Source organism: Brienomyrus brachyistius, chromosome 20, assembly GCF_023856365.1.
Source record: "Brienomyrus brachyistius isolate T26 chromosome 20, BBRACH_0.4, whole genome shotgun sequence".
Taxonomy (NCBI): Eukaryota; Metazoa; Chordata; class Actinopteri; order Osteoglossiformes; family Mormyridae; genus Brienomyrus; species Brienomyrus brachyistius.
This window is the reverse complement of record NC_064552.1, coordinates 18,612,512-18,639,729: the sequence shown is the minus strand read 5'-3', so window position 1 is coordinate 18,639,729 and position 27,218 is coordinate 18,612,512. Positions and strand designations below refer to the sequence as shown.

Genomic DNA, 27,218 nt, shown 5'->3' with positions numbered 1-27,218 from the left:
ATTAAGATATTCATATATTCATATATATATATATATATATATATATATATATATGAAGTAAAATGAACAAAAGTCTCTAAAAAGCTATAAAAAACCCTATGCAAATCAATAAAAGCCTTCTTTCTTCTTCCTATTGTGTATTACCAAGGATCACAAAATGTAAAGCTGTTCTCTCTGGTCCTGTAGTCATCACAGTAATGCAGAAATGTGAAAATGTATGACAATCCAAAAGTGTTTTTTCTTTCTGGTAGGTAACAGAAAATGGGCACCATAGGAATCCAGCCGACTGGAAACATACCAGGAGCAGCTGGCAGCAGCCACTAGGTGGTGCTCATGTTCATTTTTGATATTGCTGCAGTAAGAGATTATGTAACGATGGTGTCTGTGTTCCTTAAGATAAAGATGTCCACACCAGCCTGTCCAGGATAAGAGGTTGGAAGGTGGAGGAATGGATGGAGATACAGACTCACTGGCAAGTCTAGATAAGTCCTCGAAAAACAAAGGAGATCGCAGCTCCTAGAGCCAGTCCCGAAGTCAGAAAGAAGGCCATGATGGCTCCAGCCGTCTCTGCCTCGTGTGGCGCCACCTTCCTGTACGGAAATAAAACCACAACCAAACAATATGAAGACACTATCGTCGAACGTGAAGAAGGAAGTGGCTAGCCATCAGCATTAAAATGGTAAACAAGAGGGGGTGAGGATGTGTTTACTTGGGCCCGAAGCACATGCAGAGGCTGGCCAGGTATCCGTTAGAGAAGGCGAAGAAGATCATGAAGATGATGAACCAAGCATCGTGCACAAAGAAAACCGGCAGGTGGAGCCTGGGCTGCACATTGCAGAGCATGAAGAGAGGCACAAAAAGCAGGCGAGCCAGCATGAAGACGGGCAGCAGGCGGCTGTCCTTCCCTGGCTGGAGACAAAACAATGACAGCACATGACCACCAGGGGACAGCACAGTCAGCACCAACATGGGACACACACTTCACACATTTAATTAGCTGAATCGCTCAGCTTCTGTGTTGCGTGGCTTGATGTTTTTCATTCACTCCTAGTTTGCATTAAGTAATTAAGGCTGTTGCCAAATTTGTTATCTTGTATTATCAATCATTTTATTGTAATGTTATTGGGAAGAATTACAAGGGACTTTATCTCAAACAATACGGGAACTCTCCTGAAAACATTTCTGTACCCCTGCAACAGTACCTAGCCAATATAGCAAAATTTGCATTTACCAAAACAGATTGTGTAATCATGTAAAACATATCCCATATCCCAAATTACATTGTGTTTCCATCATATGCTGTTCATGGATGGCCCAGTAATCAAATGCAAGTGAAAAAAATCATTCTACAGTCCATAACAGAAATCACGGTGGTTAGGGACATGCAGGGGGATTCCGAGTGCCACCCCTTTAAAGGTACAGAGCTCCCCCATAATGTATGTGTCAGAGACTTTGAGCACCTGCGGTACTGATGCAGGTGGGAGTTACTCTCCTTACTAATGTAACAGAGGCCTTGCTTAGACTCGTGTTTCCTACTGGCAGACACATTTGTGGTGTTATTGTTTAATATGCTGCCCTTTATGCTGCCCTATGCTTAGTTTCACATTTGCCTTCGGCCTTGCTGCTGCCCTCACTGGAGGTGCCAGTACGGCTCTTCACATACCCACATGCACACTGCAGTGAGGCTTCGTCCAGCCCAGTCCATCAGATTGAAGAGCAGAAAACACGACACTGGGATGAAGTATATCTCTGGAGGTGAAGGAAAAGGATTGTTGTAAAACATTTCAGGTAAATAAAAATGTTAAGCATAAAGGTTAAAGGAAGCAGATACTGTACAAATGCGAGGAATGTTTGAGGTGAAGGTAGGGTTCCCTGAGAACTATGAGTTGCAGATGAATGCAGGCATTTTATAGCCTCCAAATGCCAAACTTGGTCTAACTTCACCATAAAGCCTTAATTGAAGCAGTGCCTGGTACCACTGAGATAAGTAGTTGTTGCATGGCTCATTCAGTTAGAATGTCTCTGCTAAGTGAATGTAATGTGGCAAACTTCCAGTGAAAAGCTGCTTGATGTCTGAGACTGCCTGAGCGTGACAGGTGGGGCTCATGCAAGGACGTACCCCAGCTGCTGCCGTTGGAGATGGTGGACTTGACATCCACAGTGACAGCAGGGAAAATGCCGATGGTGACGGTGAAGATGAGGCACACGGTGAGCGCCGGCACCCAGATCTGTGGAGAGAAACACTCAAAGGTTCCGTCTCTGGTTCTGCCTCTGCTCCGCATTCCCAGGCTTGTGGGTTGTGACTTCAGCACTGCACAGTAACAGCTCTGAGGCTTCCAAGCCAGCATCGCTCAATACCTTTTTTAAGATGGTGACAATAGAGACATTCGGCAACCCGGCCTCCTCTGAGGGGCACAGGTCTGCTGTGGGGCCTCCTTTGATGTTGCCTGCCACTAAAAAAATTATAAGACAGTAACAATGATACTTGTGTAATGGTATAATGTTTGTTATTAGGGTACATTAAAGCTGTCAAGGTATGTTAAGATGTCCATGCATGCTTACATGCTGCTTATGGATGTTCTATGAATGCATTATAAAAGCACTATGAACATGCAGTTAATGTAAAGTGTTACCAATTCTTTTATGAAATATATCAACAGGGGATAAATATTTCAAGTTTACCTGTAGGATTCAACTCCATTTGGGTATCCTTCTCAAGCTTATTTTTCTTCTCCTGGTAATACTGGAAGAACTCCTGGAAGAGTGACAAAACCAAAGCCACTGAGAAATACGCAGGAATGCCAAACATCATGCTGAGGTGACAGCATGAAGCAACCTTAATGGCGAAATCGCCCAAGGGGATCAGTTATTTCCTCACCATTCTGGGAAGGGCCACATAACACCCCATAGCCAAGAGAATGACTACACAGGCTATGATGAAGTATCCAAATGCACTGTCCTGCAGCTCCGAGCCGCCTGGGAAAAGCCATCAGCATTAGCTCAGAGTCAGGGAACCAGAGGATTCAACATGCAAAGCGATTGGCTATAATATTTATATTTCCTGCATATAGATTAAAACTGCTCTGTGTGTGGGCCTTACTTGCAAGGGCGCAGATCATTGAGAAGGCAGCAAATGTACCGGCCAGGCCCTGTCCACTCATTATGGGTGTCGTATAGGAGACAGGGAGCAGCCCAGCCACGCCAAACAAACTGCCCTGCAGTACGGCTCCGAAAGCTGCATGGGCGGGACAAGGAGGCACCTATGAAACAAGCTCAGGTCGCACACTGTCAATCAACACTTCAGAACATAGCACTGCTACTGAAAAGCTGAGAAACTAAGACTGTCTCAGATTGGCCTTAGCACTGTTAAAACATAACGTAAAAGTCCGACGTTTTCTCAACAGGGAAGGAGACACACATCCAAGATCTGTGGGCTCAGGGAGAATGAAATAGATCCTCCAGAAAATGAGTGCAGAGGGTGGGGCAACTCACAGTTGATAATCACAATCTTGGTCATGGTGATCATGAAGAACGGGAAGGGCTCAGCATCCACCTTCACAACTATGGCCGTCATGAGGAAGACCACCAGGATAACTCCGAGGCTTCCCATTATCCGCAGCTTCTGGGGAATTCTGTGGAAGGGGACAATCATCTCGAGGAAGTGCCTCCACAAATGAATAAAGCTAAAAACTTAATACAACAACGAAGCGTCAGCCACCACCACTCAAACCACGAATTTACACAGAACCCCCAAGCACTGGCTCACAAACAATCATTACACTAACATAAATAAAAATAAACTTGTTCCTTATTTAGGAAATGTTGGAGCAGAATTGGCCTTACATGTCTCAGAAAAATAAAGGTCTGTAATCCATTCTTTGATATCTGTATCTTTACTATAAACTTAAAATTATACAAAACAAAATATGAATTCCTAATTGCTACAAATTTGCATAACGTGGCGTGATGGTCAAAAGACTGTGACGCTCCTAGGCTCAAGGCTTCTGCTGTCTTACATGCACATGTTCATATTCAGTACATATTCAGTTGCAGCACAAAAATGGCTATAACACGGAATTATATTTAGGTTTATGTATGTAAATATATGTAGTTTCAGGTAGTTTGGAAAAACTGTTTTTATAACGATAAAGATACAGGGGACTGAAACCGTAATATATGTACCGAGCAAATTCCAACATGGAAGGCATTTGTGCTATAGCATGCCAAAATAGGCTACGGGTGACATTCACTCACCGCTGGTGTAGAAATGAGTTGAGGCAGGTGAACAACAGGAGAGGCAACATGGCACAGAGTGTCATCACATTACTAAATCTGGATTCCAGCACATTACGGGTGTCCCCACCCGGAGCAGTCTCGTTGCTGCTCCCTTCTGGTGAGTCCCTCAGACGGCTGGTAAAATACTGGGTAGAGAGTATAAAAGAACATAAGAAATTTACAAACGAGAGGAGGCCATTCGGCCCGTCAAGCATGTTTGGGGAGAACTTAACTAATAGCTCAAGTATTAGTATTAGTAGTATTGTTATGGAATTGCTGTTACATGAGGCACCACTAGGGGATCCGGCTGTTATGGTGCTACCTACTTTACAGAATTAACCATTTGGAGCTGTTGAAGCGAAAATTCTAACACACGTATACAGGAGCCCTCGTTAAGATTAAAAAGAATGAAAAATTGTAATTTATGATCTAAAAATCCTCAGTTAAGCTCTTGCAATGAATACTCATTTTAATGAAGGTACTACTCAATGCCAAACAAGAAAAGAAGTATTTGCTATATGTCACTGTACCATGGTTGCTGTCATGAAGAAGTTCCAAGGTAAGAGAGTCCCCAAACCGAGCATGAAAAATATAAGCCACACGGCTCGGTACCTATGGCCAAAACAAACTGGTTAAACCTGGAATAAAATGCAAACGCTAACTCTCATCTGCTCTTGTAATAATATCAAATTCACTGACTTACCTGTCTCTGGGGGTGTTGAGTGCTGTCATTGTTATCTTATGATGGTAGGATTATTCTTTTCAATGTTTGCAGCACAACCTGAGAATCACAGTTTTTTACACTAATATTACTTACAATGAATAAATTTGTGCATGATGGTTTTCCATCCATCCATCCATTTTCCAAACCGCTTATCCGACTGGGTTGCAGGGGGTCCAGAGCCTATCCTGGAAGCAATGGGCACGAGGCAGGGAACAACCCAGGATGGGGGGCCAGCCCATCGCAGGGCACATTCACACACACCATTCACGCACACATGTACTCCTACGGGCAATTTAGCAACTCCAATTAGCCTCAGTGTGTTTTTGGGCTGTGGGGGGAAACCGGAGTACCTGGAAGAAACCCCATGACGACATAGGGAGAACATGCAAACTCCACACACACGTGACCCAGGCGGAGACTCGAACCCGGGTCCCAGCGGTGTGAGGCAACAGTGCTAACCTCTGCACCACCATGCCACCCCCATGATGGTTTTATTAGGTTTAATTTTTATATGCAAGAAAAGCAACATAGAGAAGCTACAGAAAATATTTTTACACAATAAAAACATATAATTTGTACAAGAACAGGCAGTAATTACATGTGTTACATGCTATATGTAAGTACTATAGGCTTGCCCATTTTCCAGTGAAATAAAATGCTTGGGCAATATGGAGGGTTTTGTGAGAATAGTCGATACATTAATGTCATTTAAATGATTATTTTTTTAATTATAATTCAAATTTCACCAGCAACCATTAAAATTATCTGTGAAAGTCACCTATTAACTCAGTGGACGGGCTCTAAACCATTCCTAACATCTGATTGGTTACATTGCATACTAAGTCACAACAGATCGATTTATTTCAAATTTATAATGCGTTTTATCTGTTCCGTCCTGAGGCTGCCTTACATCGTAGCTTCACAAAATCTCAAATAAATTCTTCTAAATTTAGGATAAAAGTTAAGCTGTCCTAAGTTAAGATATCCTAACTTTCCCTGGTCACCACATAGTGTTAACTATAGCTAAACATACTTAATCCATATCGTTGCTCTTGCACCAGGGTTGCTAACTTGGGTCAGCTGGTTGGAGTGAGGTTTTCAATAGGACAAGTCTGCACACACGTACACGCATTTACATGTATGTAACAGTTTTATTACCTAATGTCTATAGGGTTTGCAAACTACACCAACGCGTTTGATGTAGCTAATTTTAGGTTTATAATGGAATAATATGGATTTGCCGTAAAATGTCTTGCGTGAGTTTGAGAGTTACGTGTTACGCCAGATGCGTGAAAGTGGGTAGCCGTTTTACACAATCAACGAAATGTACGATAAAAAATTACATATAAAACCATGTTTTAATATATCATGGGGATGAATTACCGTAGTCCTGCCATATCCGCGGTTTCTGCTGTAACTGCAGTTTTATCTCGTTCCGAAAAAAATGTTAAACTTTTTTCAGAGCTCCTTTGTCTTTAACTGTTTATAAAAAGCATTTTTATTGCTCCTTTATCTCTTGATACATTATATATTTTTCATTGCGCTACCATCTTCTCTTGAGAATTGGGCTAAAACGAAGGAATCCCTTTCATGATATACAGTGTACTTTATTGTTATGTCTTATTGTAATTATAAATTACTTATTAATTATTAATTATAATTGTCAATTATAAATTACTGTAATGTATCAGTTAAACTTTACCATAAGTATATACACGAAAATCACGCAATACATGGCGCGTATGGCAAGCCGTTTTAACATTTAAACAAGTCACACTCCCATCCGTAATTACATCTGAAATCTGAAATGAGAGTTTTTCCTAGTAAGAATTCAATTGCAGATATCCAGAATAAACACCCAACAGTCATGAATGGCAAAAGTGAAGTAATTTCTCCTAGGAAGAATGTCATTGTGGATATCTGAAATGCTCTTTTTGACTAGGAATAATTAAATTATCTGCAATACATATTCAGTCTAGTGATTAAATGTTAAAACTACTTGCCACAGGCGCGTGTGGATTGTTCGCAGTTATTCAGCAATCCGCAGTAGGCCTTGGAGTGTATTACCCATTCTATCATTATGTCATGAGTGGAGCTATATAGTTATCCTAAAGGTAGGAGAAGTTTTTTAAGATTTTGGGAAGTTAGGAAGCTTGTGTAATATACTTTCCTGTGTTAAGATAACAATGGCATAATATCTGTTAATCTATAATGGCCCTTTTTCGTAAAACCCTAGTTACCATAGTTAGTTAAGACAGGATCTGCAAGATAGGACATTTCTGAAAAACGGATCCAGGACAGAACAGACAAAACATGGTTATAAATAAAAATTCAATCGACTAGGCGAGATCAATCTCTTGTAACTTAGTTTGCAAGGTATCGAATTAAATGTTTAGAGCCCACCAACTAAGTTTGATGGGTGACTTTGACAGATAATTTTATATCATCATTAATAATGTAACAATTTAAATGATCATGTAAATGAAATATTTATAGAATATTGCCAAAAAAATATTATCCATAGGGTAACACATCCAGTTACAAAAGCAATTACTGTCATTTCATTTAGAATTTTCATTAATAATTATTAGTCAGTGATATAAATGACAAACTGTCTAGCTTTTCTGCTGTAAGTAAAGCTATAATAATGTTTTGATTGTTATTGTATTCTGCATTCAATAAGAGAAGTCACTGAAAGAAAACACTCATATACAAACAAGACGCATCTTTGGGTATTACAAGAAACATGTTGCTTAGCTCATTTGCGTTTTTGTTTAGCATGTCAAGTAGCATATATTAGACCGATTAGACATCAATATAATACAGGGTGCTAAGTACGCAAGGAAAGAAATATGTAGGCCTACTCACAGAAAATGCACGTATATCCAGCAACAACTCTGACAAGAAAATAGGTTTTCTGCACTCAGCGACATTTGGCCCCGTTTTCAAGAACTGCGTGAGCTTTTCAGCTCCCCCTCACAGCCAACCACGTTGCAAGCTGCATATGTAGCTGATAACAACATATCTTACCACCCTCACACTCCTGTATCTGCTAAAAGTAATGTCTAGCGAAAACACAACTGTATTTTTAGAATGTATATAATCACCACGCAAGAAGAATGCATTTAAAAAGTATGCACTTGATCTAATATACTAATTAGGCTACTTAATTATACTAATTAGGATTTGTTTTATATTAATTATTATATTTAAAAGTATAGGATTCTAATGCGTTCCGGAATAATTCGTTTTTAAGGTGAAATGTATGAGAGATACGTGATTACCATTAATTTAAAACGGGAAAAATTAAGCACTAGTTAAATGAAAGAAAAATCACGCAAGGGAATGATCGCCCGCAGCAACGGTGCAGTTCCAATCAGGATGGGGTGGCTGCACCACTGGCACGTTACTAAGTGTGGCTCTTTGTATACTCGAAAACCAAACTTCAATTTAGTTGTAACTCAGTACATAATATTAAATATTTTCAATAATTCCAGTTGTAAACTGGCAAGTCAAAGACTCATATATTGAGGGACACCTGTATCTTCATCTCTATCACTGCATTGAGCAAGAAATTATGGATGTTTTACTATATCTAACACAGTACTGTGAAGCTAGCAATGATAAGTAAGAATAATGAACCGGATGTACTTCCGTTGTCATGGTTATAACAAAGCATTTTTCAAAGTAAAAACTTACGTCTTTAATGTTTTGCATTACAGATTTACGGAATTGTAAATTCAATTTTAAATTACTTAGGCCTATTCTTTTTGGGCTAATTGTCTACAGTGATGGAAGACTACGGGACTGGATTCCAGCAGAAGTTGGAGAAGTGGCCACGATCTATCAGAATGGGGTTTTCTCACAAAAACTGTATTGCGAAGATTGTTGAAGGAAAGAAGGTGAAGCATCTCTTTCACTAACTAACTACAGTAGAAATACTTGAACCTCAGAACCAAAATCAATGATAAAGTTAAGCTTGTTTATGCTTTTTATACTTTTACACATAATTTAGTGTTTTTACCAATTTTTAGCTGATTTTTCTGAAGTAAACATTCAGTAAACAGTATTCCCTATAAGTAGTAGTAAATAAATAATGTCTGTGGTATAGTAACACATACAGTAATTTCTTTGGAAAAAATTGAATGAACAATTACATTTCCTCAAATACACTTAAAATAATTATAATTTTAAAAGAATGTCAGACATTTTAAATAAGGATATATTTCACGTAGGTCAAAAAGGTCAAACGTATATGCATAACACAAATGTAAAAGATTGTGTCATCTTCAAACCTAGTTATTAGACCTACTAATTGTCTTTGAATAGAAACAAGTGTCACTTATATCAAATAAGCTTCATCAAAATGTTCGCTGGGTTTTAAATGCAGTCCCCACAATGCAAAATTAGGCCTTATTTTACATACAGTAGGTCAGATGTTTATGCATGGCACAAATGTAAAGAAACTGTGGTGATCTCTGCTACTGCAGTCTGTGTTTTTTAAATACAGTATTCTAAAATGGTGCACGACTTAAATTTAGTCTAATTAAACAAATTTACGTCCATGCCACTATGCGGATTTAGATACAAAGATGTATGTGTATGAAAGTCATACTTCCAGATTTATGTAATATGTTTCAGGCCTGTTTCCTGTTAATTGTCGTATTTCATCTGTATATGTAATAAATTTCATAAACACCACTCTCACATATATTTAGCGCACTGTATAGTATGGTCAGTTTTCTTTCCCTTTCTTGCTCAAAACTCTGTAGGATTAACAAACAGCTCACTTAACAGCCTGTTTCTACACTAGATTCTGAAATTGCAAAACCCTGCAAGTTGCCAGGTCACAAGCAGGCAAACATCATGGCCAGCAATTTCACAAGTCTTCATTGAAGACCACTTAGTGCATAAGGTTTGGTGACTCATTTCAAAGTTGTAACACTTTAGTAATGAAACCTCATACAATTCTTTGAATGTCTCATTCACCTTTGTGTAGCCAGCCCCTATGTCTATAAGCTTGAGAGCTCAAAAGTCTTGGCTAGAAATGTTTATAATGTGATTTTTTACAATTTGTCAGCACAACTGAAAATAGGTTTTTGAAAAGTGTATGTTTAAAGTAGATTTTAACAAAAAATAGAATAATCACATTCTAAATGATCTCAAGTTATTGGTGCTGAGTTTGTGCTGAATAAAAGCACTTTGGGATAAATGTTGTTTAGATAAGTGAAATATTTTACAGTTTTTCTGAATTGCTGAAATATTAAAAATCATTTTGGGAACTAAACTGCATGCCAATTGCCAAATGTCATTTACTGTATTGAATCAGTCACTCTTTTGGCGAAACTTCAAACCATGCTCACCTACTTAGACACAATTTGCAGATCTCAGTCATCCTTTTTGCAAAACTCGAAACACATTCTCATTCATCAAAACACACTTTGCGCTATGGTGAACTTTGATGCAAAATAGAAAACACTGGCTGCAGAGGTTAAGTGCAGCCAGCACACAGTAGTCATTTAAACACAATGACTGAAAACTGTTCACACACATTTCTAAACATTTAAAGAAGTCAAAGAGTGACTAGAACATAGAATACGTGCCATAGAATAGGAGCTGAATTTCGACATCAAGGTACAAATGGGTCACACAGAGGATTCTTTCTGCATCGCCCAACAAGGGATAGCATCGCTAGACCCAGCCCTGAGACATGGTGAGGAGGCAGAATGAATATTTTTCTGTGACTCTGGCTTGGCAGTTGCACATTTTACTGTACTCTCATTTGTTTACTTTTTAGCTTTGTCCTTTACAGTAACTTTTCTGGAGTACTGAATATATATTAGTTATCAGTCATAAGTGTATACAAATCTTTTTGGTAGACGACCATTTAGGCCTCTTCACTTCACTGCGCAATACTTTTGTGCAATACTTTTGGTTCAATACTGGAAATGTGCAATTCCCTTGTATTCTCCTTATTCTTATTTATTCTATTTATCCCTTTTGTATATTTTATTTGTCTTTGTATCTATATATGTGTATATATATAACATTTGCTCACGTTGTGTAACTTCTGTCGGTGCTATGCTTTTGGAAACCGAATTTCCTAGAGGAATCTACCCGTGGGATTAATAAAGTTTCTATCTATCTATCTATCTATCTATCTATCTATCTATCTATCTATCTATCTATCTATCATACTTTTTTTTTTTTTTTACTTTTTTTTTCTTGCGGTTTCTAATTTACATGCCAACAACAGTTTTGACTGGTAGTGTCTTTAATTTTTTGCTGTAGTCTGTAATGACTGTTCAGTAGTGTTTATTTAACCGACTGGCTTGATGCATGATCTGAAAGCAATGTTTGCTTTTGAGCAAAGATAATATAGTTTTGAGAAGATCGTTTGATTTTGCAAGATTAATGTAAGGTTTGTGAGTTTAGCTTGAATTTTAGGGTTTGTGATTAGTGGTCTGATTAAAGGAGAGGAGATTTTAGGAAATGTGTTTTACCAATTCAGAAAAACTGTAAAATGTCAAGGCATGTCAGACTGCTTTGAAAGTGGGTGAGAGGTATCAGACTCCAAAGGGTTACAGTAAATTATTATTATGTTATGTTAGTTATTATGACAAAAAGTGCTCAGTCTATCTATCTAGTGCTGCTTCATTATTCCATCCTCTTTGTGCAATGTAGTGATGTACAGTACTGTCAGCAAAACAGCATGATACTACCACCACCCTGCTTGACCATTGGTTTAGTGTTCTTGGGTTAAGAAAACAACCTCACCGTGACCCCTGCAAACATATCTCTTCATCGTGGCCAAGCAGAGAAGTTAATGAAACATTCACACGTGATTGTGACTGCCCCCCCACCCCCCGTGAATGTGGAGCCATCAGCAGCCTTTCAGACTGTTAGCCAGACAGAAAGACAGAACACACTAAGGAATGTGTCTGTTTTATTCTAGCACAGTACATAACCATATGTTTTTTTATTTTTCATTTTCCACTCTGGCCACCATTATTCTCCACAATCAATCTTATTACTTTGTTTAGGCCTGTAATTAGTTTGTTACACACATCTTGGGTCACTCTCCTCTCCCAAAATAACTAATATTGCTTGGATATGCTGCTGTTTTGTAGCTGGCTTGGCCTCCTTGCGGATGAAGTCTTTCATCATGTGCCAAACAAGCTCGATGGGCTTCAAATCTGTTTCATTTTCATATACCACACTGTCCCTCATTGCTCGGTCCTATTACTTTGTTTAGGCCTGTGATTATTGTATTGCACACATCTTGGGTCCGCCTCATCTCCAAAAGGTGAAGTAAAATACAAAATTATAATTTCATCAATAAACTGACTAAAAACACATTTTGCTAGTTTTAGGTCATCTTTGCCTCACAACAGAAACAATTTCTTAAATTTCACAGACCAGTTATTGCAGTTTAGTCAGTTTATTAATGAAACTGGAATTTTGGCTAAATATAACATTATACTTGCTTAGATTTTCATTTTCTGCAGTTACAATACCTGATTTCAGGTATCTTACCTGATTTCAGGTAGGTCACTTCGGCTTTCATAATCACTGCTCTCCCTGGTAGATGGATAAATCATTGCAAGTACTTTACACACAGAGAGGCAAGGGGCGGATCATGCCAGCCCCCTTGTTCATTACATCATCGTGGGGGATCTCGTTACAGTTAAGGTCACCCAGGACCCAGCAGGCCCCATCATGGAAACAGGAGAAAATTCAAGTGGCTACATCAGTGTGCCCCATACCCTTCTCTCTCCTACTTGTGGATATGTTTTTATATTGTGTCTTTCTGTGATCGAGACCAAGAAGCAGGACTGGGCAGGGCAGATCTGGATAGGGGAGTGCAGGGACGTGCACAGGAATTTTAAGGGGCCATTGCGTTGATCTGAAAAAAGGGCACCCCCTCCCCCGAAGAAAAAAAAATAAAAAATTACACAGACTGTATGGGCAACTGAAAAATATACCATTTCTTTATTAAGTCTTTATTAACATAGCTTACTCTAAATTTACTTTAAAGCAGAATCCTCCTATTTCCATAAAAATCTTGAGGTCCTTTTCCTTGTCAATTTCCATTTCCCTTTCTATGGCCAGCAAGAGGAGGTCAGACAGCCGCTCTGATAAGCATTCTAGCTTAGTGTAGCATGCAAATACCCAAAACAGAGATAGGATTTAGGAATTTTACCATTTTGAATAAAACAATTCATGCAATGCATATCACAACAAAAATGATTACTTCGAAATATATATAATATTTTTTCTAGGAGGGGCAGCTTCAGTCAAATAGGGCAGGCGAGCAGTTGCCCGGGCAACCTTAGCCCTGCCCTGTGCACGTCCCTGGGAGAGTGGCTTCGGGACTCCATTTCTGAATGCTTTCTCAAAAGCCCCGAATCTTTTAGGCTTTTTAAATAACTTCAACTTTGCATCATTTCCCATCAGTCTGAATGGACTGGCAAATCAATGGAGCAGAAGGTCTTTTGCTAGGGAAATATTGTCATCTATAGGTCCACCTTAATATTGTCAAATGTAGCAGATTTTTCAGCTAAACATGAACTCTACAGTATAACAATCATAGTTTAACAAAAAAGCTTTCAATATTAGTAGAATTAGAATTTAGTAGGCATGTAACGATGAATCGGTTAAAAATCGATGTAAATGTATGATTTAAACCGGCTGATGTGGAAAATGAATCGCTAATTCATGGTACTTTACTTAACAGAAAAACTGGTGTAATATTACATTTGATTTCATGATGTCAGTTTGACGTCAGATGTCACTGCGTATTCACGTCGATGTTGTACGCTATCTTGCGTTCGATTATTTCTCTCCGAGTCACAAAACACGTCACTTTCCATTGGAAACATGCTTCTTTTATGACGCAAGATGGCGAGCGAATTTGAAATTGAGGACACACCCCCCAATCTTAAGTCTTAAATGGTGTGGCAGCATTTTAGCTTTCCGGCAATCACAAACAAAAATGGTGAGAAAAGCAGAGCCAAGATAAAAACTGCATGCAAACATTGTAAAACACTGATAACATACACAAAAAGCACATCGAACATGCTTCAGCATGTCCACCGGCACCACAGTGAGCTCAATTGACCACCACCAGAGCAAAGATTATTGAAAGGGCAAACCACGGATAAAAAGCTGCACATGCAAACCTTAGTTTACTTGGTAACGCTTTATATTAAGTGGACCTTCATAATGCATTCATAGGCAAGCTCCTGCCACTGTAGCCGGGATGGATCCAGTAGTTGTGGTGCATGTTGGCACCAATGACATAGGAAAGGGCAGGAGGGCTGTTCTGCAGGATAAATTTATAGAAGTCGCGGATAAGATTAGAAGCAGAACATCCACGGTGGTATTCTCTGGAATACTTCCTGTGCCACGTGCAAAACAGGCTAAGTTAGCTGAGATAAGGAGATTAAATGCATGGCTAAAATGGTGGTGTAGGAAAGAGGGGTTTAGGTTTATGGGGGCACTGGAAGACCTTCTGGAACAGGTGGGACCTGTTCAAGCTGGATGGTTTACATCTGAACTGTAGGGGAACCAGTGTATTGGGGAGACGTATATGTAGAGTAGTTGAGGAATGTTTAAACTAGGGACTGGGAGGGCAGGGAGGTTAATAACAATATAGGTGGGGAGAGACGGAAAACCCAAATTAATATTAAAAGTGGGCACTGTAAAAGGCCTACACTTTGCTGTCTGTATCTAAATGCTAGGAGGATTAGAAACAAAATTCTTTTAGGCTTTAGTTTCATCAGACACTTACGACATTATAGGAATAACTGAAACATGGATGAGTGACAACGATGGTGAAGAATATAATATGGATGGTTATACGTTGTTCCGTAGAAACTGGATAGGCAAGAAGGGAAGTGGTGTGGCAGTATATGTAAAAGAAAACTTGCGGGCAAGGGAGCTCACTGATAAAAATAAAAGTACAGAAGCTGTATAGATTAAACTAGATCCTAAAAACTCAAATGGCCTAATTGTCGGTGTTTGTTATAGAGCACTTAATGTAGCTGCAGAGGAAAGCAGAATGTTATATGACGATATCAGGATTATGAGTAATGAAAATGATGTGGTGGTTATGGGTGATTTTAATTTACCTGGGATACAGTGGGACACGGTCTCTGGCTCTTCGGTAAATAAATTTGAGATGGTGGAATTCATACAGGATTGTTTTTTTACTCAGTTTGTTAATACCCCTACCAGGGGGGAAGCCCTTCTTGATCTTGTTTCCTCTAATAACCAGGATAGAATTGGAAAATTAGAGGTTTTAGAACCAATGAACGGTAGTGATCATAACATGGTTAAATTTGAGGTTAATTATAGTGTCCAAAGAGCAAAGTTCAAAACAAAAGTATACAATGTTAGGAAGGCTAACTTTAATGGTATGAGACTGAAACCAGAAACTGTAAACTGGATGGAGTTAAATAGCAAAATGGTTGAAGAGGCATGGGAATTTTTAAAAGCACATTGTTGCAAGTGTTAGAGAACTTCATACCTGTTTCCAGCAAATCTAGGGAATCACAACCAAGGTGGTTTACTAAGGAAATTAAGAATAAAAGAGGAAAAAGAGGAAAAGAGCTCTGTTCCACAAATGGAAAATAACTAATGATTTCAAAATAAAGCAGGAGTATCTAAGTCTACAGGTTGTGTTAAAAAATAACATTAGACTCTCCAAGAGGAATGTAGAAAGGAAGATTGCATTGGAGGCTAAGGATGACAATAAAAGTTTCTTCCAATATTTTAACTCCCAAAGAGATCTAAAAGCTGAAATCACTAATTTGCTGTATAGTAAGGGCCTTATAATTGAAAATGAAATTGATATAGTAAATGAGATTAATGATTATTTTACACGGGTGTTCACAGTAGTTCAAAGCTGCAGTGGTTTTAGGAACTGTAGCAGCTTGGATCAAAAACTGGCTAACAGACATGGAGCAGTGAGTAGTTATTAGAGGCACAATGTCACAGTGGGCCTGCGTTCATAGTGGGGTACCGCAGGGTTCAGTTTTAGGACCACTATCGTTCCTAATTTACATTAATGATATTGACACCAATACATACAGTAAACTGGTTAAATTTGCAGATGATACCAAGGTTACAACTGGATTTAATTAGTGACTGTGGTGATTTCTAGCAGATGAAATTTAACATAGATAAATGTAAGGTAATCCATGCAAGGAGCAGAAATATAAAGTACACATATTTTATGGGTTCCATGGAAATAAAGGTAGCTGATTACGAGAAAGACCTCGGTGTGTATGTTTATGCTTCCATGTCCCACACTCGCCAATGTGGGGAAGCAATAAAAAAGGCCAATATGATTTTGGGTTACATCTTTAGCTGTGTGAAGTCAGGGGAGGTAATGCTATGATTATATAAGTCCTTGGTAAGATCCCACCCACAATATTGTGTGCAGGTTTGGTCACCATACCTTAAGAAGGACATTGCTGCCTTGGAAAAGGTGCAGCGTAGGGCTACGAGAATGATTCCTGGTCTTAGAGGAATGTCTTATGAGGAGAGGTTAGCTGAGCTGAATCTGTTTCGCCTCGAGCAAAGGAGACTAAGGGGAGACATGATCCAGGTATATAAGATTCTAACAGGTCGGGATGCTGTTCAGGCAAATGGCTATTTCAATATTAGTTTAAATACTAGAACTCGTGGCCACAAGTGGAAATTAGAGGGAGAACATTTTAAAACGAAGCTGAGGAAGCACTTCTTTACACAGCATGTAGTTAGAGTATGGAACAGTCTTCCTGTTAGTGTAGCGCAAGCTAAAACCCTGGGTTCCTTTAAATCAGAGCTAGATTTTAACAACTCTGAGCTATTAGTTAAGTTCTCCTCAAATGAGCTTGATGGGCTGAATGGTCTCCTCTCATTTGTAAATTTCTTATGTTTTTCTTGTGTTCATTATGAAGGTGTAGTTAATGTAGAGAGCTACCGTTTATTTATTTGAAGATTTTTATTTATTTATTTATTTATTTATTTTGATTTGGGAGTTTTTTTAAACCGTATTTTATTCTATTTCAGTTGCACTTGCTCAGTGGTGCCTTGCTGGTCAGGGATTTGAAACTGCAATCTTTCAAATGTGCTTCCCTAACTATTAAGCCACCACTGCCAATATAAAATTCCTACCCTACCTATGTTACGTAACTTCTTTTTACGGTGGCAGAAGTGAAAATTAGTCATCCTCAATATTTGCTGTTTTAGGGTTTCAGAACAACAAAAACAGTTGTAGGCTCTACATGAGCATTTTGGGCAACTATCAGGTTTTTTCCAAATGATGATTTTATGCATTCTAACATCTCAGATGTACTGAGCCCCTAAGTAGTCAGGGTGGGAAAATATTTTTTTTCCCCACACAATACTTTTGCATTCCCTTACAAAACTAAATGGACACAGTTCTGCTTTTATTGGAATAAAGTACAAAAGATCAATAAATATAAAGTGTAGCGCAAAACTGATCAAATTTTTTTCCTCACCCTGACCTCTTAGGGGCTCTGTACTAACAGCCTGGAATAATGTGTATAGCTGCCGTAAATTAGGAAAAAAATATCCCCGGCGGAGCATGTCTCAGGACCCCTAAGGTTTGGGCTTAGGCCCAGAATGTTTACGTAAGGCGTCGCCCCTGCAAAGAACCAACCATTACAGTGTAAGCCGGGTGAGGTAAATCAAAGGAACAAAGTAAGCACACCACCCCCAGCATAGCTTACCAAGTGAATGGATTAGTCCTTTAAATATCCATGTTCTTGACAATTTCTCTGGTGCTGTGACTCCAAGGATGACATCACCAATCTGAAGCTCACCTGAATATGCTCTCCCAAACCTGCACAATTAAAAGCCAGTGTAATTTACAGTATCAGTTGTGCCTATCTTGTTTAATTATAGGTCTATTAAATCATTAGTATATTGCCCCATTGCACATTAAATTGATACAATATAATAATAAATAGTACAGACAAAAATAATCTGAAAATCCAAGGGGTGTGCATTGTTCCCCAGAGTCCACTGATCCAAACACACATGCCTGTTTCTTGTTTTAAAGTTACTAACCCATTCACGAATTGTCCTATTGGACATTATATGGATCCATGCAAACATTGAAAAATTAATGAAAATTTGCCTGTAAAGCAATCTGGAAAACCAAGTGGTGTGCAGCAGTTGCTATGAACCCAAATTGTTAAACAAATACCTCATTACAGCTGAATGACCTGTTTTCTTAGCTATTAAAGAGATTTTGCACAAATTATTAAATTGTTCGAACAGCAAAAGAAATAGGTGTCCATCGTTGTCTGTGTATTGCACATCACAATTCTGTTCTGTCACTTCCGTTAACAGTTGTTAAAGCCGGAAAACTGAATATGGAATGTGAGGCTAACTTAAGCGCGGTCCTTCACCTTGGGTTGAGGAATGTGCAGAGGACAAAGGAACCATTGGAGTCAAATAGGTTACATACTTTATGGGTTTCATGAGTTTTCAAAGTGTAGTTTATGTTTAATGTGTTTTTAAAAAATGTCCTACGCATATATTTGTGCACGATCTATGTTTCATAATTGCCAGTCCATTATCAATCAAATCATGTAATATAGTCATTTTAATTTTGTTTTTATTGTTTAAAGTTTTGCTGTTAATTTGTAATAATTCACAAAATAAAAACGTGAATAGTATTTTTACTGTTATCAGCAGTTAGCTACAATTACTTATCAAAGTCCTGCCTAGATATTTAAGGATCACTTTTACATTCTGAAGCATTATTTATATTATTTTAGTTAGGCCTATAACAGTTTCAATGGTATAACTTTTTTGGAAACATCTATAGTGCTGCACCATAACATCTATTGCGTTATTCACTCTGAATACATGAAATGCATTTACATCAGCACTGCAATATTACTGAAGCAATATTGTTACATGATGAATCTTGTATTTATTTTATTTTATTCTCTTTTTCCCATGCAGGGTCTAAAGGGTGGCAGAGCCTGAGAGGGTGCCTGCAGCCAGCCACTACTCACACTCCCAGTAGGGAATGCGATTCACTGCAGGGATGCTAAAATAGGTGTTCCAGGAAATTCAGTTCCCTATATTCCCCCAAAAATGTTCAAACATAGTCGAATGGCCTGGGTGGAAGGCCCAAAATGATACGCATTCATGGAGCTCAAAATCTCTAGCAGCACCGCTTATTATTAGTATTGAGGTCCAGAGTTGCTGTGTGTCTCTTTTACATAGGGGAACTGTATTCCATCCATCCATTTTCCAAACCACTTATCCTACTGGGTCGCGGGGGGTCCGGAGCCTATCCCGGAAGCAATGGGCATGAGGCAGGGAACACCCCAGGATGGGGGGCCAGCCCATCGCAGGGCACACTCACACACCATTCACTCACGCATGCACACCTACGGGCAATTTAGCAACTCCAATTAGCCTCAGCATGTTTTTGGACTGTGGGGGGAAACCGGAGTACCCGGAGGAAACCCCACGACGACATGGGGAGAACATGCAAACTCCACACACGTGACCCAGGCGGAGACTCGAACCTGGGACCCAGAGGTGTGAGGCAGTGCTAACCACTGCACCACCATACTGCTCCTGGAACTGTGTACCTTAAGGTAATAATGTTTCCCCTTCGTATCTATGGCAAAACGTATGATTTATGGCTGAAATGATCATTCAGCAATGTATTTCCCTGTAAAGGGAGAACATGGGGGTACCGAATTTCCTGGCACACTTGTACACCTGAAAAAAACCTACTTAAGAACAGTAACAAGGTTTTTTTTACTTCATGACTTTACACCTCTGCCGTTTATATATAACAGCATTTATCAACCAAAACCAAAACCAGAACATACTTTCCATGTTTATTTCACAAATCACAAATACTGCTTAACTAGAATGATAACTTAGTCATATAATAAATAGACTGGCAGGTCCCCATTCCCTTGAGATTATCACAACTATCATAAAATAGGCACATTCGCAGCAGGGGAATGATCGCACAAAGTTTAGCAATGCCCCCCCCCCGTTCAAACACCTGCCCCTTGAAGGTTATGAAGTACTTAATTAGCACAGACTATGCTGTTATCTACTTACCCTATCGGAGTAAGTAACTGCTGCGGATCAGTAGAAGCTTTATTGATATTCAGTAACTGGTAATTGTCATAACTGGTATAATATTAAGGTAATACGGATTGGTGACCTCTGTCAGTTGTCCTCTGTCAGAGGATGTGTTTCTTACCGGCATATGCTTAAGCTTATATTTTTAGTGTGGCACGTGTTTGAAAGCATGACAACAATCAGCTGATCACGTTAGTTCTTGGTAACATGCTCAGCATGAATAATGCCTAAACTAATCGTACTCTATAATAAAAATAGACTAAAAATTGATTAAATGAGATAATGCTGAGTGAAAAATGCTTAAGCACCTAAGAATATCACTGATGTTAAAATATAATGGTTATAGGCTACAAAAGAGGTCAACTAAAACAAAAGAGGTAAAAGCTTTTCAGAACACTGTACCCTCAACGCTTTTAAATGATGCTTAAAAGTATTCATGACCACAATTAACTTAATAAAGCTAGATAAATATGAAGAGTTACACCGAACTAAAACAAAAATATACTTTTGTTTATAGTATGAGTTCTCTTATTGTGTTCAGAGATCGCAAATAAGCGTGAGATTGTGACATTTTGAAACAGAATTAGAGAAGTGATTCTAGATATCTTAACAGTTTCAGTACTGCAAGCAGGAGCATTGGAAATTGGGAAGACAGGGGAACATGTTCCCCCTGTATTGGCAACCGGATAGCCGACCTACTTCCTTGGTGCAGCACAGCTTTGATACAGAAGATACCACGCCCATCCAGCTGTATCTGCACAGACTGCCCCTGGCAAAGTGACAAGTGGCGGTGGGAATCATTGAGCCATCTGACAGGTTGTGGTGCTTCTGTGTCGACTACTGACGGCTGAACATGGTGATGAGGTAGGACTCCTATCCGCTATCACTTGGATTACATCTTTCATTACCTTTCCAGTTATGCAAGTTAAACTGATTGGCCTATAGTTTGCTGGATTACTTCTATCCCCTTTTTTGAATATGGGCGTTATATTAGCATGCTTCCAATCAGAAGGTACCACATCCGCAGATAACGATTTCTGGAATATTAAAGTTAAAGGTTGGCTAAGAATATCCCTCATCTCTTTCAAAACTATAGGTAAGATACCATCAGGGCCCTGCAATTTATTTATTTTGAGCTTAGCTAGGCTTAGTACCACATCAGCCTCAGTTATTCATATAACGGTGAAAGATGACGCTGTATTCGTACTAAATTTCCTTAGTAAACCACTTTGGTTGCAGTTTCCTAGATTTAGTTTTGCTGGAAACAGGTATGAAGTTCTCTTACACTTGCAACAATGTGCTTTTAAAAATTCCCATGCCTCTTCAACCATTTTGCTATTTAACTCCATCCAGTTTACAGTTTCTAGTTTCAGTCTCATACCATTAAAGTTAGCCTTCCTAATATTGTATACTTTTGTTTTGGACTTTGCTCTTCGGACATTAAAATTAACCTCAAATTTAACCATGTTATGATCACCGCCCAATGGTTCTAAAACCTATAATTTTCCAATTCTATCCTGGTTATTACAGAAAACAAGATCAAGAAGGGCTTCCCCCCTGGTAGGGGTGTTAACAATCTGTGTAAAAAAACAATCCTGTATGAATTCCACCATCTTAAGTTCATTTACAGAAGAGCCAGAGACTGTGTCCCACTGTATCCCAGGTAAATTAAAATCACCCATAACCACCACATCATTTTTATTACTTATAATCCCGATATCATCCTATGACATTCTGCTTTCCTCTGCAGCTACATTAAGTGCTCTATAACAAACACCGACAATTAGGCCATTTGAGTTTTTAGGATCTAGTTTAATCTATACAGCTTCTGTACTTTTATTTTTATCAGTGAGCTCCCTTGCCCGCAAGTTCACTTTTACATATACTGCCACACCACCTCCCTTCTTGCCTATCCAGTTTCTACGGAACAACGTATAACCATCCATATTATATTCTTCACCATCGTTGTCACTCATCCATGTTTCAGTTATTCCTATAATGTCGTAAGTGTCTGATGAAACTAAAGCCTAAAAGAATTTTGTTTCTAATCCTCCTAGCATTTAGATACAGACAGCAAAGTGTAGGCCTTTTACAGTGCCCACTTTTAATATTAATTTGGGTTTTCCGTCTCTCCCCACCTATATTGTTATTAACCTCCCTGCCCTCCCAGTCCCTAGTTTAAACATTCCTCAACTACTCTACATATACGTCTCCCCAATACACTGGTTCCCCTCTGGTTCAGATGTAACCAGTCCGGCTTCTAGAACAGGTCCCACCTGTTCCAGAAGGTCTTCCAGTCTTCCAGTGCCCCATAAACCTGAACCCCTCTTTCCTACACTACAATTTTAGCCATGCATTTAATCTCTTTTTCTCAGCTAACTTAGCCTGTTTTGCACATGGCACAGGAAGTATTCCAGAGAATACCACCGTGGATGTTCTGCTTCTAAGCTTATCTGCGACTTCTATAAATTTATCCTGCAGAACAGCCCTCCTGCCCTTTCCTATGTCGTTGGTGCCAAAATGCACCACAACCACTGGATCCACCCCAGCTGGGGCCAAAAGCCTGTGCACACGATTCGGAAGGTCCCCTTCATGGGCACCAGGCAGGCAAAACACCGTACGGGACCCTTTATCACGGGTGCACACATAATTATCTACACCTCTAATAATTGAATCTCCTACTACCACAACCTCCCTTCTCCTGGGGGTAGGTGGCTCCTTGGTGCCCAAGGGCCTACCTGCCTCCCCAAACTCTTCCGGCTCTGATGCTTGGCACTGCGCTTGGTGATGCAAGGCTTGCATGCAGGTGCTCAGCCATGGAAGCCCATTCCAAGAAACTTCTGGCGTACAGTTTTTGTGCTGGGGTTAATGCCAGAGGAAGTTTGTAACTCTGCAGTTATTAAGTCAACAGAGCGTTGATGACTTCTATGTGTATGTGTCCATATAGTGTACGTTTTGACATAGATCATATGTCAAATGCCGTGGTAGACATATAAGCATATCGTATTACAGGAGTTTATCATGTCATCATATACTGTGTGTAATATACAGTACTGTATGGTGGCCTTCCTTAGTAATATTGCATGTTTCATGTTCTGAATTATGCATAGCTGCTTGCATATGCTTTAACGAAGCTTTAAGTCACAGTATGCAAGCATATGCACATTTGTGGAACATCATTGCCTAAAGTCCTTGAAGATGGACATTTTCACTATGTCTAGAGGAGAAAAAATGCTGTGTGGAGACATATAGAGGGGAAAATGCCATATTGAGGTGTATTCTGTCTTATGGTCAAGGGCGATCCATAACATTTGAACATCTGGATAGTACAGAGCTCTGTAGCTACGTGGCTCAAAATTTTGCATAACAAGTCTGTGTCACGTCTTGAATCACTTCTGACACTGCATCTTGATTTTTTACAATGTCTGCTATTTATTTAATTATGCAAAGTACAATTAAATTCTTACTTGAATGCCGTCTCCAAAGATTACAGACAATTAACAAGACAGGGCAACATTATAGTGTAAAAAATACTTAGTAGGGCTGGGTGACATGTGATATTAATATCAACATTGCAAGTTATGCACAGGCAATTCTCACATCACAGCTGGGTTGAGATCAGGATTTTGCGTATCTTCATACTGTATGGACGTTACACAGCGGTATAAGGTCTTCTCATAAAGAATGTCATTTAGCAATGTAGTTTTGGTATTTAGAATTTTTTTTGTGGGGGTTACATTTCAAAAGAACATTTAAATTCAGTTAAAGGAAACAAAACTTAGCAAGCTTTGCAATTTTCAACATCATCTAGTATTTGTTTAATATTAGTTTAACGTTTACCACCACTACTTTTACATGAGCTCTTTATGTACTTTTAGAGCCAATCATAATCATTTTCCTTCACCAGCAGATGTTCCATAGGCTATATAATGTGTCACGATTTGCTCGCATATTTATGACAGCACATACTTATAAAGTATTTTAGTGCATCGAAATTGGCTACCCAAGTATTTTATGAAGATGCTCTGATATAGTATTTTGTTCTATCGAGATGTGCTACCTTAGTGATAATGTATTTCAGACTATCACAATGCTGTTTACATTGCATTAGTTCGTGTTGTTTTTTTTTTCTTAGTTACTTATTTATTATTTTTTGTACCATCCACTTTCAGTTTCAGCCCATAAAAATGATAGTAGCATTAGGTAGGGTAGCACTGATCAATAGGTATACCTGTCTTAACATGCTACAGTAGGACAACTCGACAAAGTAGGACAAATGGACAGAACAGGGACCCTATATTATATTTTTTGTATACTTTTAAAGCAACATTAAACTATACCAATATAAACGATATTATCTCTATATCTTGTCCTATATTATCCTATATCTTGTATGAAAATATATCGGTATATCTTAAAAACCTGATATATCGCCCAGCCCTAAGTATGACCGACACAAGTTCAATTAAAACTACTTATAGTCAAACTTGGCATTGCCTCAATTACGGGGCGCCAAGTGTCAAGTGCTCATTTTCATGTACATTTTGTAAATGAAAGACAGAGATTTAGTTGATGAAATTAATTTTCTTGAATTAAGCAAAGGACGAAAAGCACCTACCCCAATGCTTTTTATGTAGCTAATTTTAGATGCTCCACCTTCTGGTCATTGAAAGGTACTACCCCTACCCCTGTGGGCACGCACCTACTACGTACCTCTCTTAACTCAGCCAAACACAAAAAGCATTTTGTGACTCAGAAAAAGTAAAGGACAAAATGCATTTTGTGGTGCCTTTCATGACTCAGCAAAAGACGAAATGCATTTTCAGCTGTTTGTACCCACAGCCAGATGATGAGACAAAAGCCAAGACGCAGACGTCTGTGGAATTAAGGTACTGCGTGGTATTCAACATGGATGGCCAGCTTTTCCAAAATGATTTATTTTGACCACTCAATTATTAGCATTGCTTATTAATAGCAATCCAGATTTACAGCAAAGTTTTCAGCAAATAATTTTAAATTTGTCAATTCACAAATGATACATCCATCTTAAGAGATAATTTCATGGTAGATGAAGCACATAATATAATCTCAGTATTTTCCAAAGCATCAGAATTATCACTCAATATTAACAAATGTCAATTACATCCCATTCACACATGCACAGAATCTTCTATTTGAGTTGAATCTGAAGTTAAATGTTTAGGAATAACAATATCCAAAAATGTTACTAGAAGAGAAGATATCGATATTTCCAACCACATAACAGATATGAAAAAAATGTCATTGGCTGTCCAGGGACCTTACTATTTTTGGTAGTTATTTTATCTAAAGCAAAAGGCATATCTCAGTTAATCTATCCTTGTCATTTCCTGTATGTTTCCCCCAGTAATAGTTAAAAGGCCAATTCTTTTTTCTTCCAGTTTATTTGGAAAAATTAAACTCATTATATCAAAAGATCACAATTAGTTAAAGATTACATAAAGGGAGGTATAAGAGCGGCAGAATTGAATCAATGTATTTATTAAATGGCCTATTTCCCCAAAGGTTAAAGAAACTCATCTTAAAATAATACATAATGTTTATCTGGTTGCAGAATTTTTTAAGGATAGGTTTAAATTCAATGTGAAACTTCATACATTTTGTGACATTTCAAATTAAACTTTTTAACGTATATTTTTCTCATGCCCCATGGCCAAAAGTTTTTGGTTAGTTATTAAAAACTGGGTATCACTTCTAAATGCCATTCCACATTTTGATACTTCTCATATATTTTTTACATGGATAATTTGAACCCTTCTATTTTGGACATGATTAATAAAGTCATTCTTATGAGTAAAAATCATATCATTTGTGCCAAATGGAGAAATGATAAGCCCTCCTTTGAGTGTTTTATAAATAATTTCAAGCTATTTTTTCATCACTCAGCTAAGATAGCTAGAAAGATTAGTCTGTGACTAAATTCCCTGTGACGACATTTTGTCTTAACAATTATTAACAGAACTGATAACATTGCTGGAAATTATCAGTAAATTCTAAATGCTGGCTGCGGCTCGGGAAGATTTATCTTGATTAGTGAGTTTGTTAGGTTGCTTCTTTAGTATTTCATTTCCTTTCTTTATATGTACAGGATCTTAAGCTTTTGTCTCTGTTGTACCTCTTAAAAGCAATAATTTCTGTATAGTCATAATAATAATAATAATAATAATAATAATAATAATAATAATAATAATCGCTACATGGACTAGCTGACCCTGAATTCTCAGTTGTATGTCACATAAAAGTATCTCCGAAATGAATAAATGTGATGTGAAATGTACTGTTGTCTTAAACGTTCACAGCGGCGGCTGTGAATCCTGCCCCCACTCTGTGTGGAGTATGTGTGTTCTTCCAGGGTGGGTTTCCTCTCAATAGTCATATCTTACATCCGTGATTAGGTGTGCCAAAATTGCCCGTATATCCCCTGCAATGTAACTCCATTCCATGTCTTATGCCATAAGCTGCCTGTGATTATAGTCTCAAGGCTACAACCCTCCTCCTGTACTTGATAAGCAATTGACTGTAAGATGGGAAATAATACTTCACCGCAATCAGGTATTAAAAGCGTAAGAATAAGATCATTGTATAAAAACATTCATTACATTTTTCACATATAAAGAAGAATTCAATATTCTACAAAATTCTATTGTGTATGGTATGCGTTCAGTATTAGAACATCAAAGTCATACCAAAACTCATTGGTTTATAAATGTTTCTATTTATCCCAAGAGAATCTGTAGAAGCTGACAGAACACTTTGAAACAGATATATCATTCAAAAGCAAATGGAAAACTAAAGTATTATTTAAAACAGCATTTTGAATTTAGCATTTGTTGTCCTAAAATACATTAAAATGGTATGGCTATTTAAAAATCAGAATGATTACATGAAAGAACATGTGTACTTACTTGCAGTAGAAGTCTGTCTGAACTATGGCACTTGATGTCAAAATGCCCAGAGTTCAAAGACCGTAGAGTAGCTTATCTCCCTCTGTGGGAGGGAGTGATGGCCACAATTGGCTGGTTAAGATCTTTCAAATTGC

At 38.4% G+C, this 27,218-nt stretch overlaps 1 protein-coding gene across 5 annotated transcripts; it reads right to left on the bottom strand.

Moving 5' to 3' along the window:
- Positions 1-42: 42 nt before the first annotated feature.
- On the bottom strand, positions 43-27,184 carry LOC125715375 (equilibrative nucleoside transporter 1-like). 5 transcript variants are annotated; one of them, XR_007384022.1, is made up of 14 exons: positions 27,085-27,184; positions 17,743-17,855; positions 4,979-5,056; positions 4,806-4,887; positions 4,255-4,421; positions 3,493-3,632; positions 3,101-3,235; positions 2,879-2,976; positions 2,683-2,755; positions 2,359-2,453; positions 2,120-2,228; positions 1,668-1,749; positions 710-909; positions 43-590 (listed from the first exon to the last, which is right to left on the bottom strand). XR_007384022.1 is itself a non-coding variant. In XM_048986784.1 (14 exons), the coding sequence occupies exons 3-14, from the start codon at positions 5,005-5,007 to the stop codon at positions 479-481; spliced, it is 1,326 nt and encodes a 441-aa protein (XP_048842741.1). In that variant the 5' UTR covers positions 5,008-5,056; positions 17,743-17,855; positions 27,085-27,183; the 3' UTR covers positions 44-478. The 5 variants fall into 5 exon arrangements, 4 of the variants coding, with proteins under 4 accessions (XP_048842741.1, XP_048842742.1, XP_048842744.1 ...); XM_048986784.1 differs by having other exon boundaries at positions 44-590; positions 1,664-1,749; positions 27,085-27,183; XM_048986785.1 differs by lacking the exon at positions 27,085-27,184 and adding an exon at positions 20,117-20,241 and having other exon boundaries at positions 44-590; positions 1,664-1,749.
- Between the last annotated feature and the right edge of the window lie 34 nt (positions 27,185-27,218).